The 19,650-nt window shown below is 35.3% G+C and overlaps 1 protein-coding gene across 50 annotated transcripts in view; it reads right to left on the bottom strand.

Annotated features, from left to right (window-relative positions):
• Positions 1–5,100: 5,100 nt before the first annotated feature.
• SCEL (sciellin) overlaps positions 5,101–19,650 on the bottom strand; it is a 111,675-nt gene continuing 97,125 nt past the window's right edge. For 28 of the 50 annotated variants that reach the window (XM_015121257.3, XM_015121259.3, XM_077974467.1 and 25 more), the window contains 6 exons: positions 17,973–18,065; positions 17,208–17,279; positions 14,476–14,550; positions 11,095–11,203; positions 9,078–9,180; positions 5,101–7,626 (listed from right to left, as the gene is read on the bottom strand). In XM_015121257.3, coding sequence (XP_014976743.3) covers positions 7,610–7,626; positions 9,078–9,180; positions 11,095–11,203; positions 14,476–14,550; positions 17,208–17,279; positions 17,973–18,065 — 469 coding nt within the window. In that variant the 3' untranslated portion in view covers positions 5,101–7,609. The remainder of the gene's footprint in view (positions 7,627–9,077; positions 9,181–11,094; positions 11,204–14,475; positions 14,551–17,207; positions 17,280–17,972; positions 18,066–19,650) is intronic. The other 22 variants (XM_077974459.1, XM_077974457.1, XM_077974458.1 and 19 more) reach the window with 2 other exon arrangements.

Genomic DNA, 19,650 nt, shown 5'->3' with positions numbered 1-19,650 from the left:
CATCATATTGAGGGTACGTGCCAGTGACACAATTTATTACTGTTGATGTTAATCTTGATCACTTGGCTGAGGAAGTGTTTGTCAGGTTTCTCCACCATAAAGTTACTCATTTCACCCCTCTTTCCATACTGTGCTCTTTGGAAGGAAGTCACTATGCACAGCTGATACTTGAGGAGTGGAGTTATGTTCCATCTCCTTAAGAATGGAATAGCTAGATAAATTATTTGGAATTCTTCACATGGGAGATTTCTGTCTTCTCCTCCATTTAGTTATTTGTTCCATTATTTACTTACACCATCACAGCCTCATGGATATTTATTTTACACTTTGGATTATAATTCAATACTACATAATTTATTTTGTTGCTCAAATTTTTCCCAGGTTTGGCCATTGTGAGCGCTTTCAGTTGACTTCTCTATGTCCCTTTAACATATTCACATCATTTTGTGTGTGCATGTGTGTGTTTGAGCACTTTCTTATTTTCTGGCACTATACGATGCTCCAGGTTTATCTTATGTACATACTGCTGTAGTCCAAGAACCAGTCATATCGCCAAAGAGTGCCAGTTCCTTCTATGGGAGATAGTATGAGAAATCAAGACCTGAATGCAAGGTATGCTCACTGCTACTGGAGTTTCATTGCTTCTAGGCATTCTCATCTGAGATAGCAAGAAAAAATATATATGTATGGTAACTGATATAGATATTTATATACACATACCTACAAATGTTTCTATATATAACCATCTGCATCTGTATTAAACTATCATGAGTTCATACTGATAATTCCAACTCTTTTTCATTGCCACATGAATCATTCTAGCCAGCCTCCTTTGCTTGCTTATCTGTAACCATTAATTGCAACAGTGAAAAGCCTGGCTCCCACAATCTGCTGTCCATTTACTTAATTGTTCAATTCCAGGATACATGTATAGTGGTTTCAGAGTTGTTAACCCTTATGCCCATGGGAAAGAACTTTAACAACTAGAGTACAATGTCTGTATACAGTTGCTTTTGCATTTAGTCTTACAATCTTCACTCATTTTCAAAGTTACGTAGGTCAAGACCTTTTCCCCCTTTCCTCTTTAGTGATACTGTATCATACATTTGTAATACGATTAGACTCTTTAGTCACACTCTGCATTTCATGTTGAAATCCCCTGGCCCTGGCCTCCTAAATGATATTTTTAATTTGCCTACTACTAGAGTTCATTCTTTGTACTGTAAAGTTCTGTGGGTTTTGATAAAGGCATAGTGTCATATATTCATTATTAGAGTATCACACAGAATACTTCTATTGCCCTAAGAAACTCCCTATGCTTCACTTACTCAGCTCTCCATCTGTACCACCACCCCTAACACATACACACTTTACCTGAATCCCTGGCAATCATTGATCTGTCTACTGTCTCTATGTTTTTACCTTTTCTAGAATGTTATATAAATGAAACCATACAGTATGGAGTCTTTTTCAGACTTATATAAATGAAATAATACAGTATGGAGTCTTCATTCACTTAGCAATAGGCAGTTGAGATATATTCATGTTTCTATAGACTAAGTAGTTTATTCCTTTTCTTTGCTGAATATTATTCCATTGTATAGATATACCATAGTTTGTCGAGCTATTTCTTTATTGAAGGACAACTTGATTTCCTCCAGTTGTTTATGATTATAAATAAAATTGCTATAAATATCTATATACCGGTTTTTGTATGGATATAAGTTATCAGATCATTTGGGTAAAAACCTGGGAGCACAATTGCTGGATCATATTTTAAGACTATGTTTAGCTTTATAAGAAACTGCCAAACTGCTGTCTGAGGTGGGTATCTTAGTCCATTTGTGTTGCCATAAAGAAATATCTGAGGCTGGATAGTTAATAAAGAAAAAAGGTTTATTTGGCTTGCAATTCTGCTGGCTGGAAGATCGGACATCTGGTGAAAGCCTCAGGCTGCTTTCACTCATGGTAATAGATGAAGAGTAGCCAGTGTGTGAAAGATCTAATGCAAGAGAGAAAGGAATAAAAAGAGGCAGGAGGCACCAGGCTCTTTTTAACAAGCAGCTCTTGTGGGAACTAATAGAGTGAGACACAGTTATTACTGTGAGGATGACACCAAGCCATTCATAAAGGACTTTCCCCAATTACCCAAACACCTCCCATTAGGCCCCAGCTCCAACACTGGGGATCAAATTTTAACACAAGATTTAGATGGAACAACCATCCAAACTGCGGCAGTGGCTACACAATTTTGCATTCCTATAACGATGAATATGAGAGTTCCTATTGCTCTGAGTACTTGCTAACAACTGATATTATCAGTTTTTAGATTTTAGCCATTCTAATAGGCATATAGTAGTATCTCCTTGTTTCAATTTGCGTTTTCCTAGTGACAAATGTTGCTGGGCATCTTTCATATGCTTTTTTGACATCTGTATATCTTCTTTGGTGAGATGTCTGTTCAGGTCTTCTGCCCATTTTTTTTAACTAAGTTTTTTTTTGTTTCCTTATGTTGAGTTTTAAGAATTATTTTTACATACTAGGGACAAGTTTCTAATCAGATATGTGTTTGCAAATAATTTCTTCCAGTCAATGGCTTATATTTTATTCTCTTAACAATGTCTTTCACAGAGCAGAAGTTTTTAATTTTAACAAAGTTCAACTTATATACAACCATTTTTTATAGAGCATGCTTTTGGTGATGTATCTAAGAACTCATGTTGCTTTTCTCCTGTATTATTCTAGAAGTTTTATAATTTCACATTTTACATTTAAGTCTATGATCCACTTTGAGTCAATCTTTGTGAAAGGTGTAAGGTCTGTGTGTAGGTGTTGTTTGTTTACGTTGTTTTTGCATTTGAGCATTCATTTTTCCAGCACCAGCACCATTTTTGAAGACTATTTCTTTCTCCATTGAATTGCCTTTGTGCCTTTGTCAAAAATCAGTTGACTAAATTTGTCTTAATATAATTTTAACCTGTTTGTGAAATCAATCATACTCAATAATATTTTAATGATACAAATCTAAAAGGCATACATGAATTCTACCAAATTTCAACATTCACTTAATGATGTATATCTTTAATGATCCATTATGAATTTATGATGACCAGACTCTTGCCTGCTTCTTCAACCTCATCTCTTCCTGCCCATTCCAGCCTAATTCCAGCCTCCTGGCAGTCTTTCTGTGTATTTAGTCTTTTCTAAGTCACACTGAAGTTTCACTGGACATAGGGCCTAAACACTTTCTTGTGGGAGACTTTCAATTTGGTTTGTCTTTATGAGCTGAAGAAACCCTAAAGCTCACAATCTTTCCTTTTGTCTTAGGAAAATATGTAAAATTCCTTCATTTTAGCTGTTAAGAAAGTTATACCAGGATCGAAAGTTTCTTTCTTCCAGATGCATTATTCATATTGCAACAAAGGAAAATCACACGTTTATAAAATTCCTATGAGAAGTCTCCTAAACGTGAAATGATGCTGCCTTACTGTTTAATGTTTCTATTTGGAAAACAGAAAGGGATATGATCCTTAGGCCTTAGATGAGGAGAGGAAATGTCACCCAGGATCCATTACTTTCCCTCAAGATGCAGGTTGGTTCAGATCTTACTCATCTCACCTTTAAAATAGTCATCAGAGCCTGCCTGGGCCCAGGTGAGCAACTTCAGCCTAAAGTCCAGGACTCAGCAGGCATTTGGGTAACTCATCATGGCAGAGAATTGAAAGCAGTCTGAGTAATATCTGATTTTTTTTCTTATGTGGTTCCCTGTGGAACCATGTAATAGAGGAAACCTACAAATCTTTTGACTGGTCTCTGTCTCCTGGCAGCTTTGAACTTCCATCTCATAACGTTTAAAGAAGCAAGGTTCAGTTTAGCCCAGACAAATGGCCTGATTTGGGCCAATTCTAAGACATCTTCTCCTGGATAGCTTTTTCCCAGGCTGATTCCTTCCCATCATCCAGATGATTTGAAATATTACCTCCTCACCTGACCACCTTATTTCTAAAACTACCCCTTCATCTAGTCACTGTATTTTACTCATTCATAAGTCTTATCAATTTCAGAATTATTGTGTTAATTTGTTTTCTGACTTTCAAACTCCTTCTCCACCTCCTGCTGGCTTTAGAATGTAAGTTTCATGAGGTCAGGAACCTTGATTGTTTGGGTTATTCCTGGGAACTAGAATGTAGGTCTTTTTTTAAGTTATTGAATAACAGAACAAATGAATAAATGAATGAACAATGACAGATGATAAACCATGCATTTTTTTCCAAGGAACCTAGAATAATTGGGCACTTAGATGTATTAATGAGAAGAATGCATCAAAGAGAATACAAAGATCCTTTCCAGAAGGCATTTACAAGGCAATGATGATGATCACTTTCCTCTCTTACAGTGAAAACATTGAAATCACTACCTACCTCATGCATTTGAGTATTTCATTAATCTCTCAGAAAGCATACTTTTTTTTTCTTTTTTAGATGGAGTTTTGCTCTTTTCGTCCAGGTTGGAGTGCAATGGCACGATCTCGGCTCACCACAACCTCTGCCTCCCAGGTTCGAGCGATTCTCCTGACTCAGCCTCCCAAGTAGCTGGGATTACAGGCGTGCGCCACCATGCCCCTCCTAATTTTGTATTTTTTTTAGTAGAGACAGGGTTTCTCCATGTTGGTAAGGCTGGTCTCAAACTCCCAACCTCAGGTGATCCGCCCACCTTGGCCTCCCAAAGTGCTGGGATTACAGGCATGAGCTGCCATGCCCAGCCAGAAGCCACACTTTCTAAGCAGGACAAAGATCCAGTAAATAAGGGTCAAAATGGTGCCTCAACTTGTGTTGGGATAAAGTCAACATGCAATTCTAAAGTACATACAAAATATTCAACAACTCTTATGCATCTAATAAAAGATATCATCTAAGAACTGGGTAAGTAACAGGAATAGATTCATAGTCATGTGATGGTTGAGTTGGTGGAAACATTCGAAAGTCAATATTTTAAACCCCATAGTTTAAACAGTAGGGAATGTGTCCAAAAGGGAATATGGCTTGCCCACGTTATACACATATTTATAGGTGGCTCTGGGAACTGTTGAGCACTAGGGAATAGTTGGAACTTTAATAGCAATTTATTTACATTGTATCAAAATAACCAGCAAATTCAGCAGTACAAAAAAAAAAAAAAATCAACATCCTTGTTAGTTTGCCATGATGTAGACCCAACAGTCACTTGTTTTGGTAGAGCTCTTTATCAAGCTGAATGTTCCAAACACTCACAATTTTCCATCATAGTAAACAAGTCAGGGAATGCACAATAGTGATAGCTGGACCATCTCATCACTTATATCTAATAAGTTGAGTGATTGCAATCAAACCATTAAGATATACATATTACTTCTTGAATAAATTCTTATTTCTTGGCCTTATTAAAAGAGAGAATATCATTTTACATTACACTATTTCTGAGATTATTATATGTCTTTGACTTATTTAGAAGGACATTGTCATGATGAAGCTATTCATTCTCTTTTAGAGACATCTTTTTATTGGTGATAGAATTCAGGACCTAGCATCCTTAGATTTAGGCAATTGTGCCCAGGAAAAGTGTCAGTCATAACATAATTAATAGCCTGCAAAAAATGTGAGATCTTGTAAGTTGTTTTGGGAATCTGTCACTTCTATAGTGAAAATAAACTCAGACATAATGAAATGATCTTGATGAATCAGAAACATTTCTCTCTCCATTTCATGTCTATTCCATTTTTACAACAGCTTTTGGTTTGATTTAATACATTATTATAGGAGAGAGGGCCCATTAAACAGCTATAGAAAATGAGAAATGTGTTCCTTTTAGGTTTTTATACTTTTTAAATGATATTCAGATGATTTTAATTACTACAAAAGCATTGAGATGTTAATATACTTTAGATGAAAGGGAGGGATACTATTTCATCCATCCTTTTCTGCAGTGAATTTCAACTCTGAGAAAATTATTTCTTTTGATCACTCTGATAGCATATAATAAAAGAACAATAAAACATGTGGCTCAATTACCACTGCTTCTCATCAAGCATGAATTAATGAATATAAAATTATTATTAATTGTTTTTCCTGGCTCCCTCTTCATTGGACAACAATTTTACATTGCTGTATTTTGATAAGCATTTTGTGTTTAACACTTTGTGAACCAGGCTTTAAGAGGAACAGAGGCATGAAATTATTACACAGGAGAATAATTCTTTGAATGTATTAACATTTGGAAAACACATGATAATCTTTTAATCTCCCTAGTTTATCGCAGTTTTCCACAACTGCCTTAACTTCTCTAGAATTCTGCCCCTACTTCCATGTTCCATACATCTTTTTTCTAGAAACAGTTGCTATATGCACATAAAATGGTTTAAAAGTTCAATTTCCCAATGTTAATAATACTAGTTCCTCACATGATTATTACATGTTCAATTTCTTCAGAAAAGTTTCTTAAAAATAAAATATATAGCTTGAGTAGTTAAAAATAAGCTAAACAGTGCAACAGAGAATATAATAGATTGTGATCACTATCATTGACAAAATTAATGTTGGTGAATTATATTTACAAACACTTCACATAAAGATTCTATGTAACTGATAGTTCATTTTATTTTTATAAGCCTTTTGTAAATAGGTGCTATGTAATATGAGTATATATAACATGCTAAAGAACATATCCTTTTAGTCCATAACCATTACTTCTAATAGATTATATGTATACCCAGATTTTCAAATGCATACAAAGAAAATTTAACAAATAATTACATGTAAGCTATACATGTCATATGATTTTACCTGTTACCCATCAATCTGTTTCTGTTTTTAAAACACAGTTTTCAAACACTATGTCTGTGATTAAACAATGACACTAAAGTTAAATTGTTTATATGTCCTACCTAGTTCAATAGGCTTAATAAACACATATGCATACATGTTTCCAAAGAGCAAACTAAAACCTGCTTTAGAATCAGAGAATTTGGGAAGCAAAAGGAACCTTAGAAATCATGTTATCCAATGCCCCTTATGTTACAAATAGTAGTACAGAGATCTGGAAAGTTTAGTGATTTTTGAGGTCCATAAACTTTTTATGTTAACATCTTTCTGCCCAAGCGTATAAGAAAAGTGTTGTTAGTATTTCTTTTGCAGAGGAAGGAAACATATCTTGCTTTCTTCACAGTTCTTCAGGATGTCAATGTCTATGAATCCGAATTCTTAGAGAATAAAAGGTGAGGAAATGAGAAACTTGGTTTAAATAGAAACCACTCACAGCCAGCATATGGAGCAGGGATGGACCTGGCTGGAGTGTAATGCTCACTGCCTATCAGAAGCATCATTCCTTTGACATTGGTATCTGGAACCATTTGAACTTTTTATTGCTAACTCTAACCAGAGACCAGATGGCTCTTTTTATGTGTGTGACCTTATTGAAGACAATTAGATTACTTATGCAATAACAGAATTATTAATTTTGTACAAGAGTTGATCTTCAATGTGAAAGCTTTTCTAGATTACATATTATTAAGATAAAACTTGTAACTTTTAATTCCTTAATGAGTGCTTTTCATCTTGATTTCCTTGTGCCAGAGTTATGGAATCCACTTTGCTGAAAATTAAAAGAAAAAAGACATGCAAATTCCGTACAAAAACAAGCTCATCATTAAAAATTTACAGACAATTATTCACCCAAAGGGCAGTGGTAGATTAAGGATTCCACTTTTCCTTCCACTTCTGAAATAATCACTATGGCTTTTGGTCATACTGTGTATATGATGTACCAGATGCCTGGTATGCATATTTATGAGATGTCTGAGAGTCATCTCCTGACAACTTATATGTACTATAAAACATGCAATGCCTATGGAGTACATATAGGGGGGAAGACACAAAAACTTCTGAGTCTTTTGGTAATCACACCCGCTAAGCCACATCATGAACTCTGGGAGAATAAAAATTTTAGAGCTACCACCATGCACATCAGGACCCATGATATAACATTAGATCATCATAAGATTACTAATTCAGGAAGAAAAGTGAGTATGAGAGCTCTCTGGGGGAAGCAGAACATAGAAGGCAAAGTATGAATATAATTAGGTATGTTCTTGTAATTGATTCTGCAGCCTGATGGAATGTGGGTTTCTGATATTTTTTCAGAGCATTTTCTAGATGTAGTCTCCCAGTAGCTCATTAATATCACACATTTGTCATTAAATTCCATACTTTGGATCCCACGTAGGAGTCCCAAGTGTTCCTTTTTCATTCATCATACCAATAAGACAGCAGGAAAAAGTGCCTTTCACATAGTACTGTTGACCATCTTCTCAATATCATTTTGGTTATTTTATCTACTTACTACTGAATCTAAAAGTAAAATGTGGATAGTAGCTTTTAATAACCAGTCAAGTTTCACAGGACTTAATTTTGCTAATTTATGGTATAATGTGCACATCTCTTAAATCAGCTTTTAAACCTTTCATACGTAGCTTATAAAAAATGTTAGTTAAAAACACAGGTCCTCAATATCCTTTTCTCACATTGCGTATGCTAATTAAGAGTGCAAATTATAGTAACATTGATCTTAGATGGATAAAAAACTTAAATGCTATATTTTTGTAGAATTACATAGAATTAACTAAATTTTCAATTTAAAAGTAATATTCAAAAGCATTTAATGCAATAACCAAATTTAGTTTAAAATTATACAATATTCAAGTGCAAGCATAAAATGTCATTTACGAATATGGACTTCAATTTAAACAACTATGTGAGTAGAGAATATCTTTTTATGTTTGGAAAAAATGGAAAATTGTCTAAAATGAACGACCTTTTGGTTTAGTTGTATCTATATCGAATCTGATACCAGAAGGCAATATAAAAGTTGACTGATTTCACACCATTAAACAAAATACTACCATAGTATAAATACCTGCAGCTGAATTATTAACTAAATATAATTAATAAAATGTTTTACTTTATTAAAATACATCATTTTAAGTGATACCAAATGCTCATTAAGGTTAACAAAAGTGTTAAATGCTTACAGAGTGTAACACTTACCCATAATCTTAGAGTAGCAAGGTTCACAGTGTATTGTCTGTCTATAAATCCAAATACTATCACCCGCTTGTAGATTTTCCAAAGGCCGCTTGCATATTTCACACTAAAGAAAAAATATATATATAAAGTTTCCATTATAAATGAAGTCTAGATTATTAGAGAAACAGACATCATCTCTCTACCATCGAGGCACCTTTAAGGGATGTCTACCACTGAAGTTTTCTACTTCACTCACAGTGGAGTAGATATAAATGTCCAGAAATTGTTTATGCCAAGGACAAGATGACCATTCAGTATCTCAAACAAACACACAAAGGTGCATTTATTGTTTGCTAACTTAAAGGAGAGCTAGTTACGCTGTCCAGGCACAACCTAATGGAGAGAAGAAATAAACTGCTGATCTGACTGGGTTTGGGAAAAAGTTTATTTTGAGTTGTGCTGGTTTGAGGTAGGAAAGGGCTGACCTCTGCTTCAGACCTATCCACTGCTGATTGGCTGACTTCAAAGCATGAGGCTGTCACTGATTGGTTGGCTTTCAGAAGCCAATTCATTGAAGTAAACTGTCATTGATTAATTGGGTTTGTCTAAACCAGTTCATGTGGCTCTCTATTGCTATGGCTATAGAAAAAGCAGTATTTTTCTAAGAGAGTGAAGATGTTTGTTTTTATTCTCAGTAATATTTTATTGAAATTACACTGAAAATAGAAATAAATGATCTAAAATGTAATAAATGAAAGTATTTCTATTTACTAAAGGCAATGATCAGGAGAATATTCTTGCTTTAAATTTTTCTGCATAGTAATTTTAATTAAAAAGCTATAAACTAAGTTTTGTTTAATTGAACATATTTCATAACTAAAAAAACTTTGTTCTCATAACTATAAAACCTGCAGATTATATCTTTATATAGAATTCTGTACATTATGCCCTAAAATTGAAATGTTTTGCTCACAATGAGTTACTACATTTCTGATTGCTATGTGTCACTGTTTGAAAGTAATAGAAATAGAAGCAATCAATTGACAAAGTATTGCATTATTTGACTGGATTTGATCATTTGTATCAACCATAGAATGTTGCACTAGAAAGAAACCATATATTTGGCCCATTGTTTCTCCAACTGACTGTACATTAGATTAATCAAGGAGCTTTTTAAAAATACCAATGCCCAATAATCGCCTCTAAGATTCATGATTTAACTGGGGCTGGTCCCAATCATTCTATTTTTTTCCTCATCTCCCCAGATGATTATAATATGCAACCAGGATTGAGATCCACTGGTCTAGTCAACACCTTATCTTACAGTTATGGAAACTGAGGCCAAGGTAATTTAGGTGGTTGTCCAAAGTCACACTGACACAGTTACAGGCAGAGGCAAAACTAGAACTCAGGTCTTCAGACTCCCACTTAGTGCTTATGCAGTTACACCAAAAACAATGATGTCGATCCACCCAATGTTATGGTGAGAATGCAAAGAAGCATCCTATGAAAGCACAAACTATGAAGTTTTAGACTACTAATGAAAACTTTATTATTATTTATTGAGCCACAATTAATTACAACTAATTATGGTCTCAAAAGCAGACTGACATTCACCTATTGTTAAACCCATTGGTCCTAATTTCATAAGGTAAGAAACTGCTAACTTTCTTCTCAACAATTTATTTTCTTGTTTTGATTTCATCACATATTTTCTGTAATGCATAATTTAGTAAAGTGTTGCAAAAACTTTTATAAAAAGAACAAGTGGTTTTTTTTCCCCACAGATTTAAATCTCTAGGGTAAGAGTGAATAAATGTGTCAGTAATCAACTGTAAGTCTAAAGCCAAGATAGTAATTACAAACCTTTGAGGTTTAGGCTGCAGAACTCAGAAATATTTAAGTAGTGTACTATCAATGTGACTGACAGTGCTTCTGAAAGCTTTTGCTTCATCTCATTTATTACATTAAATTATTATTTTTATTCCAGTCATTATGCAATTTTTTATTTAGTTAAGTGAAATAAACACATCCTTACCTTAAAGCAAGTAGAATGGCAGCAAATTTGTAATTCATCTAAAATCATTTTAGTTTCTACACCCAAGGGTTTTCGGCAATAAGTGCACATATCTCTTTCAATGACAGACCTATAGAGATGTAAGCAATTAAAAATAAATTTGCCATAATACAAAAGACAGATATATTCCCTATAAACTCACATGGAAACAGTATGTTAATGTTGATGATACTTTAGAAAATTTCACAAAAATCAAGGAAAGTTTGGAGTTTACTTATTCTAGTAATAGAATTGACTCTTCTAGTTATCTCAAAATGATATCAAATAACTAACATGAGAGAAAGTCTAAAATTATTAATTCATCAGAAATCAAGAGTACAGCTGGGTGGGACAAAGATGCTCAGTTTCCTAATTAGGAAATATCTCAAGTACTCCTCAGAAGTAGTTGAGGGCTTTTATTTATTAATTTACATATATCGTGTTACAGATTACACGGAAAAAATATGCTGCAGATTAATTTTTAACTCTCAAAATATTCAATAGACCCAAAATAGAAATCCATTCAAGAGCACGTAGATAAACTCGCAAAATGATGAGTCTGTAGTGCCTGGGACTGTAGGGACCAGAGTCACCAAAACACTCCTCTTGGTGCCACTGTAAGACTCAGGATATAAGGATCCCTATCGTGACAAAATGTATACCCTTCAGCAAGATATAACCCCACCACGAATTTGATGGGGAAGAAAAGAGAGTTTTGTTTATTAAATAACAAATATTAAATATTTGTTAAAATAATGTTCAATGATAAATGATCTGCAGATATGATCAGCAGAATCCAAAATATCTTGAGTCACACCGGAACCTTAAGAAAGGATCCTTTTCCTTTTGTAAGGTCTTAGGACAGTCTTAAATAGCACCCTGCAGAGTGTACCAGTTTCAGGGTATTAGCATGCAGGCCTGACATTTCCAGAGTAGGATATGTAATGGGATAGTGAAATTAAGCAGCCAATATCTAAATAGTGCTTTATATGATATGTGAAGTGCACTTTTCTCTGCACTTTACTTACATAAACTCACTCTTCACAACATTCCTGACAAGCCAATATTATTATTTTTATCATCATTTTATTAAAAAAGAAACTGAGGCACAAAAGGATAAGTAACTTGCCACTGTCATGAAAGCAGTGAGCGGAAGAGTGAAGATGTGAATGGAGGCAGCGTGGTCCTAACACAATGAATCCAAAGATCTGTTGCGCTCATTGTGTTGAAATAAGTTAGTCATACCCAGGAACCGCTAATCTATTACCAAGCCCAGAAGTAGGAGCAAAGAGGAGAGAGAATGGAAGGGAAAAGAAAGTGGGAGAAGAAAGGCATTATAGCAGATAAACTTTATCTAGCTTTATACTTTTCATCATTCTAGTAACATCTTTCTAAGTCTCGTGTATATAAATGAGTATTTTCTGCTTTTATCTGTTCTGTACCCGCTTGCTTATAGCTACCTGGCAAATATTTTCCTATAGATTATCCATAAACACACACACATATGTATGCATACACTTAAATTTCCCATTTAAGACTGTAAGCACTTTAAGAGTAGAAAATAGGTGCTCTATGCCCTTCATGCATTCCGCAGGCACTGATCTAGGCGCTGCAAATACAAAGAGTGGTGAGACAGTCTCCTCTGACAAGATGCTGTTTCCACTGGGGAAACCAGATGCATGATATAATGATCACAGTGGAATACAGGTACGTGGACAGAGTGAGGAGAGCAGAGCCAAGAGAACCACTAACCCCTGGGGTGAAGTCAGGAAAGCCTTGTCAGAAAAAAGTGCTATATGCATTGTTTGAAGAGGAAAGAGCTCTCAAGGTGGGCTTGGTGGGGTAGGGATGAGGGGATGGTAGAGGAATTCCAAGCAGAGTGAACAGAACATACAAAGGATATTCTGCAGGAGCAGGTTCTGAAGGACCACGGAGAATGTGCAAAAGAAGTTGGACTTTATCCCGTTACATGGGAAACCACTTTAAACAGGATTGCCCTGCTTAAATAAGAACTGTAAGAACATCGCCAATTTCACACACTATCAACAGCAAAAGGTTGTGGAACTGACTGGTCTCATGGAGAATCGACTTCTGCACTGATGACTAAGAAAAATTTCAAAGCCACTTTAGGAATAGGGTTTAAAGTCTTTCTATTAACAGCAATACTTCTATGGAGAATGTTTTCCTCCCTTAAGTTAATAATTGAAATACAAGTTCAGGAAATGCATTGATGTTGGTATTATCTTTATTAAGATCATACAGTTAGTCAAAGATCTTTTCGAAGCATTATGAAAACCTAACTCTGTTTTTTTTTTAATTGGTTATCCAGATATTTGTAGTTCTAATGCTGGTGTCGATGAATTTACTACTCAAAGAGGTGTGACTTATAGGCAAGACACTCAGCAAAGCATTGCTAGTGGGCAAAATATTGGAAAAGTGACAAGAAAGGGATATAATTTCGATGTCTGGTTCACCCATGTTTCCCTTAGAAAATGGAACATAGGTTCATGTTCTCAAAAAAAAAAAAAAAAGTACTAAGTACACATTAGGTACCAAGCACTGTGTTAGAAGCTGAGACTACATAAGAAAATAAAGTATGTCTCTACCCTCAGTGAGTCATATCTCCAGCCCCTGCTATAAAGAAACACCATCAGTGGAACATCAGACATTTGCATGATGGCTTGTTTCCAGGGCTTGAGTTGAAATGCTAATTATTTATTTTCATTTACTTCACTGGAAAGCTGCAGGCCATACTCTCGTAAGTGTCACCTAGGTGCCCCACTAAATGTTAAATGGTAAAAGAGGATCATTAACAGCAAAAACCTGGAATGGGGCCAGTTCACCAGCACTCAATCAATACTCATCATAACTCCACTCCTGGGAACTGAGCTTGGGCCCAGAGTGGGTCACAGCAGCATATGTGCACGGCTGTTTGTAAGCCAAGCAGGTTGCAGAAAAGCACAAGAAGCGGGTGTTGAGCGCGCAGTCTATGGATGCAATGAAGCCTAAACGCTAATAATGTGGCAGCCCTGGGGCCTCCTGGGGATCACCAGGGGCTGGCCTGGGAGGCAGCTGTAAGGCACAGAAAGGTCTTTTGATAATATGCATCAAAATCAGACAGCAGCAACAGCCAGGAAGCCAAGAAACAAATTCCTGGATGCAGAAGTTGTTGTTATTGAGATGCACTTCTGTCCATGCACATACATGACAAGAAACATCAGCAGAACCATCTCCAAGGACAAAAGACAGCATGAAATATATATATATATATTCGTATATTATATATATACATATATATAAAAATGTGTGTGCATGCATGTGTGTGTGTGTACTTTTTATGTATGGAAATAAAGACATACTCACCTATCAGAAGTTGAATAAACAGTTTGTATGTATTTTCCGGAGATATTCTCCTGATATCCATCCTTGGGTGATTTACTAGGAACAAACATATACAGGCATGTGAGAGTCAGGCAATTTTCCTTATGTAGATAAGAAAACACACTCACACCATCTCATGAAGCCTCATAATATTTTATCTTTGTGTATGTTACAAGCCAGGATGATGTACTGACACCTTTTTTAATCTGTAGAAATATTGATACACAAGTCACCCCCAAACTGACATATATACCAAAATAAATAGAGAGTAGGGTAAGGAATACAGGAACAAGTGTGAGCAGGAAAAGAAGTCCTCATCTTTCATGAAATTTATACTTGCACCTCATCTGTTTACTAAAGAAAGCTACGCAGAATGTAACGTAGATAAAGAAAATACTCAAAGCACAAACAGGGCAAGCACACAGACACACCATTCACAGGGAGAAACTGAGATTCTTGAACTTTTAGAAAAAGCACCCAACATTTTTATTTTTACTTGAATATATCCAAGAAAGAATAATTTAGAACGAAAGCAAAAGAAGTATGATTTTTAAAAGTCTTCTCTTTTCTATTATGTAGATTGCCCCAGCTTTTAAACACCACTCTTTCCTGGAGACAAATAAAATCTGTAATGTCCTAACCAGCTGGTTCCCTTAATTGCTTCCCAAGCACTTATGCTATCTGGGCATATATTAAGAATAGAAGCAATATGTTTCTTTATTTCATACAATGAGTGATAACCACATGGCCCTCACTTGGGATTTTTAAATGAGAAACCTATCTCTCTCTCCAAATTTCGTGGAGGCAGACTGCCGTCAGAACTAAAATCTACTTTATGAAACCCATAATCCCACAATGCTACCTAAGAATTTGCACATATTTATGTAGGATGTATGTCATGGTTCCCATTTTATTGATGAAACTGAGACTGGAAGAGTAACATCACTGAGGCTACATGGTTAGGAAACGACAAAGAAGGATTCAACCTCAAATGTAACTCTAGGGATTCTGTACTGTATCACACTGTCTGTCAATGTAGATTTTAGGGAACTTAAGGATGTCCAAGGTACATCACCATCCTTGCTAGGTTAAGGTACAGGAGGCAACCAATCCTTCCAGAGGCTTCTGGCCAATAGACTATTAGCCTGATATGACACAATATTAATATTATCTTTTTATAATGACGGTGCTAAAACTCAGATGCACATTAGGAACATCTGAAGAGTTTGTTAAAACACAGGTTGCTGGGCCGGAGCTGTAGAGTTTCTGATTTAGCAGGCAGGAGTGAGGCCAGAGAATTTTTATTCCTAGAAAGTTCCCAGGTCATGCTCATGGTGGGGGCCCAGAGACTATGCTTTGAGAATTACTGTTCTATATGTGAACATGATACACATATGTACAGGGTATATACAGTATGTACTTTAAAAAAAAACCATAGTCATCATAATAAAATAAGTATGTTTTAGTCTTGGTACTTCCAGGAATCAAGTTAATATTATTTTATCCAACTATCCTATTAATCAAAAAAATCTAGAGCATGATGTTTAGCAGAATATTCCTAATTCTTAAATAAATTATTCATTATGCAAAAATCAATATTGTGGTTGTTTGGCATTAGTTCCCATAAGAAATTTCTTTAAAAATCAAAATGTATTGATGTGACATTCCGTAAGGATAAAAATGTGAGAGATTATGTAAATATAGAAAAAAAGCCTATGTTATTGTTCACCAATATTTCACACCTTGCCTTTACTATAATACTATTTGATATTACTCATCTTTTTATCAATTTATTTCAGATTCAGTAACTACTTGCTATTTTAAAGTTTACTCTGAAGTGTTTTAAATTTGAGTTTAATTGAAAGACAGCAGAAATCACTGACTTGAACACACCAGAGAGTGAGAATTGGATTAAGGAAAAAATCAATCTTGATGTTGCATTTTGCAAGGTAAATTATGCATGGGTTTGAGAAACCTTTTTTGGAAGATCACTCAGCTCCTGACATGTATTGAATTTCCTGGATCCCCATCACGACTGCCTTCCACACAGAAGGCTGCCTGAATACACTTCTCTTAGACCCCTTTGAAATGGGCTTGTCTTAACATATGGGTCATGTATAGCAGCATTTGTGTGCCCCACCATTATTGTACTCCACAATTGGGACAATTCTTGTTTTATATTCCTTGAAAACCAAATGAATTGTTGAGCCCTGACCTTGGTTTACATTTTCCCCAATATCCATCACTCCAAGCAGCAGATTTCAATTGAAACATCAATATCATACAACTTGGGCCAGGATGCACTACTCAAATTTATACCCCTTATTTTAGATTGGCAGTAAACAACTGTAGATAGAATCAGTTAATTCAAGTGGAACTCCAAATTAGTATAGGAATAGTTGTGCATTTTATAAAGCTTATTTTAACCATATAGTTATATACATTTATGTGAGGACTTTCAAATGGCAACCCTATTATGTATACATGTGTTATATTAAAATATTATTGAGTTCATCTAATGACTACAATTATTTATAGCCCAAGTACATAATATCAGAAACATTATAGAGAATTATATATGTAGGACTCAGTGTACTCATAAATGGTCTTCTATTTGAAAGAAGCACACCCTAAAACAATAGCATCTCTTATTAAACATAGATCCTTTCAAAATTATAAAATGAAGCAAAATATTTGAAATAAATTTTGAATACCTATTCTCCACATATGTCCTTGTGTACACAACAGTATCCTTTGGTCCTGCCTGCTTGGCTCCAGTGTTAGTGCTGCAAAACAAATCATTTTACTTCATGTTTAAAGTTTATTTGCAAGGATAACATAAACAAGGCTATTTTCCAATTCAAAGCAAAATGTAATGCATATATGTTCCTTCTGAGCTATAATTGTTGAAACATCAATGTTAGAGTGGTATCAATACAGCACTGCAAAAATGTTTTATCTCCCATTTTGTTTTTAACTTCCACTGTCTTGGTTTACTTCCTAAGTATTGTTACAAAACTTGATCACTCGGTAATTCTTTTATAGAACATGAGGATTATTTTTGAATATTTGTGTAATATGTTATAGTGTCTCTTTCTTTGATGTCTCATTCATATTTCCAAACCATAACTTTCTTCATGAACCTCAAACCAAAAGTAGACCTTAATTAGCTATCATGACAATATCTGATTTAACCAAGCCTTTAGATCTACCTAAAGAATGTCACACTAATGTCACAATCATGCTTTTTTAAATTGCAGACTTTTTGAGGGAAAATCACGTTTGATACTTTCCTACCAGATATCACACAATGACACATTCATGAACTTATTTTTTTGTGTAAAGCTGTTTATACAGGTAACCCCACATAAAATTAGAAATTTCTGCATTTCAAAGAAAGGGTCAAGTCGGGTGTGGGGTATCTTTATAAAACAAAAGGAGAATAGTCCTGTCGTTTATTCTGCAGTTGGCCACGGTACCTGAGATTGTTCCTGGCTTCATAAGAATGGGAAGCAATTCTTGTGTACTGGTTGTGCAGAGGATTGGTGAACTCGTTGACTTGGGCATCTAGCCTGATAAAGCAAACACAAGTATTTGGCACTTCAAATCAAGGTCACTAGAAGTTTTTTGTGTTATTAAAATTCTTCTCAATTAACATTATTTTACAATGTGAATCTTTTTGTGTTTGCCTGGCTTCTGCACAGATAACACAAATAGAATGCATGTACTATTTTACTCCCTCTATGGAAACCTCTGCCTTACCTTTAAGAACAATCTGTAGGTATGTGCCACATTAGCTAACATTGCTCTTTTTTTTTTTTTTTTTTCGAGACGGAGTCTCGCTCTGTGGCCCACGCTGGAGTGCAGTGCCGTGATCTTGGCTCACTGCAAGCTCCGCCTCCTGGGTTTCCGCCATTCTCCTGCCTCAGCCTCCCGTGTAGCTGGGACTACAGGCGCCTGCCACCGCACCCGGCTAATTTTTTTTTTTTTTTTTTGTATTTTTAATAGAGATGGGGTTTCACCGTGTTAGCCAGGATGGTCTCCATCTCCTGACCTCATGATCCGCCCCTCTCGGCCTCCCAAAGTGCTGGGATTACAGGCGTGAGCCACCGCGCCCGGCCTAACATTGCTCTTTTTATCAAGGACAGAAATCATCTGAAATTGGTTTCTGTAACATTTTCACACCAGCAATGCCATTATAGAAAGTTTCCCATGTATAATATATCTAAGAATTTATCAATTGAATGAAAATGATCCAGGGGTTGCTTTGAGAAATTCCAGTCTTCATTTTGTTTTTAATGGAAGGCAATATCTTGAAGATGGCAGAAGAACTCTGACCTAGATTTCTGCTAATCTAAAAATGTCATGATACTCAACAAAATGTAGGCATATGCGCTTTTTCCTATGGAAGAGAGGAGATTCTTAATGCAAAAATAGAGAAAATTTTAGCTCCTTTTGCTCCTCCATGTTAATAAACTCTGACATAGAAGAGATATGAAAACCTAAATGAGAGTTTAGGTCTTAATCAAGCCTTATCATTCTCAAACAGGCTGATTTCCAGATAGCTCTTAAAGAAGAGGAAAGCATTTGTTTACATATTATCTCTGGCATACAGAAAACCATCTGGTTTTAAGGCAGATGTTTCACAAAATATCCACGTAAGTTAAAATTTTACTAAGTGATGAGAAGGTGGAATTAATATTATTAGGTTTTCTAACATGATTACTAGAGTATGTCATCCCAAGAATCATAAACCTAGCTAAGAATCGTTTGAAAATGTTCAGATCATATAATATACAATACAAAACCCAACTTTAACAAGTAGAGAGCTTCAAAGGACAAAGATTATCTATGAGTTTGAAATGCATTTGTATTATCCTCAGCAATAGAATATTAATTTTAGATCTTTCCTGCTTTCTCTTGTAGGCATTTAGTGCTATAAATTTCCCTCTACACACTGCTTTAAATGTGTCCCAGAGATTCTGGTATGTTGTGTCTTTGTTCTCATTGGTTTCAAAGAACATCTTTATTTCTGCCTTCATTTCGATATTTACCCAGTAGTCATTCAGAAGCAGGTTGTTCAGTTTCCAGGTAGTTGAGCGGTTTTGAGTGAGTTTCTTAATCCTGAGTTCTAGTTTGATTGCACTGTGGTCTCAG

This window comes from Macaca mulatta, chromosome 17 (assembly GCF_049350105.2).
Source record: "Macaca mulatta isolate MMU2019108-1 chromosome 17, T2T-MMU8v2.0, whole genome shotgun sequence".
In the NCBI taxonomy this organism is placed as follows: Eukaryota; Metazoa; Chordata; class Mammalia; order Primates; family Cercopithecidae; genus Macaca; species Macaca mulatta.
Note: the sequence above shows the minus strand (reverse complement) of the source record. Positions and strands in the feature narration are given on the sequence as shown.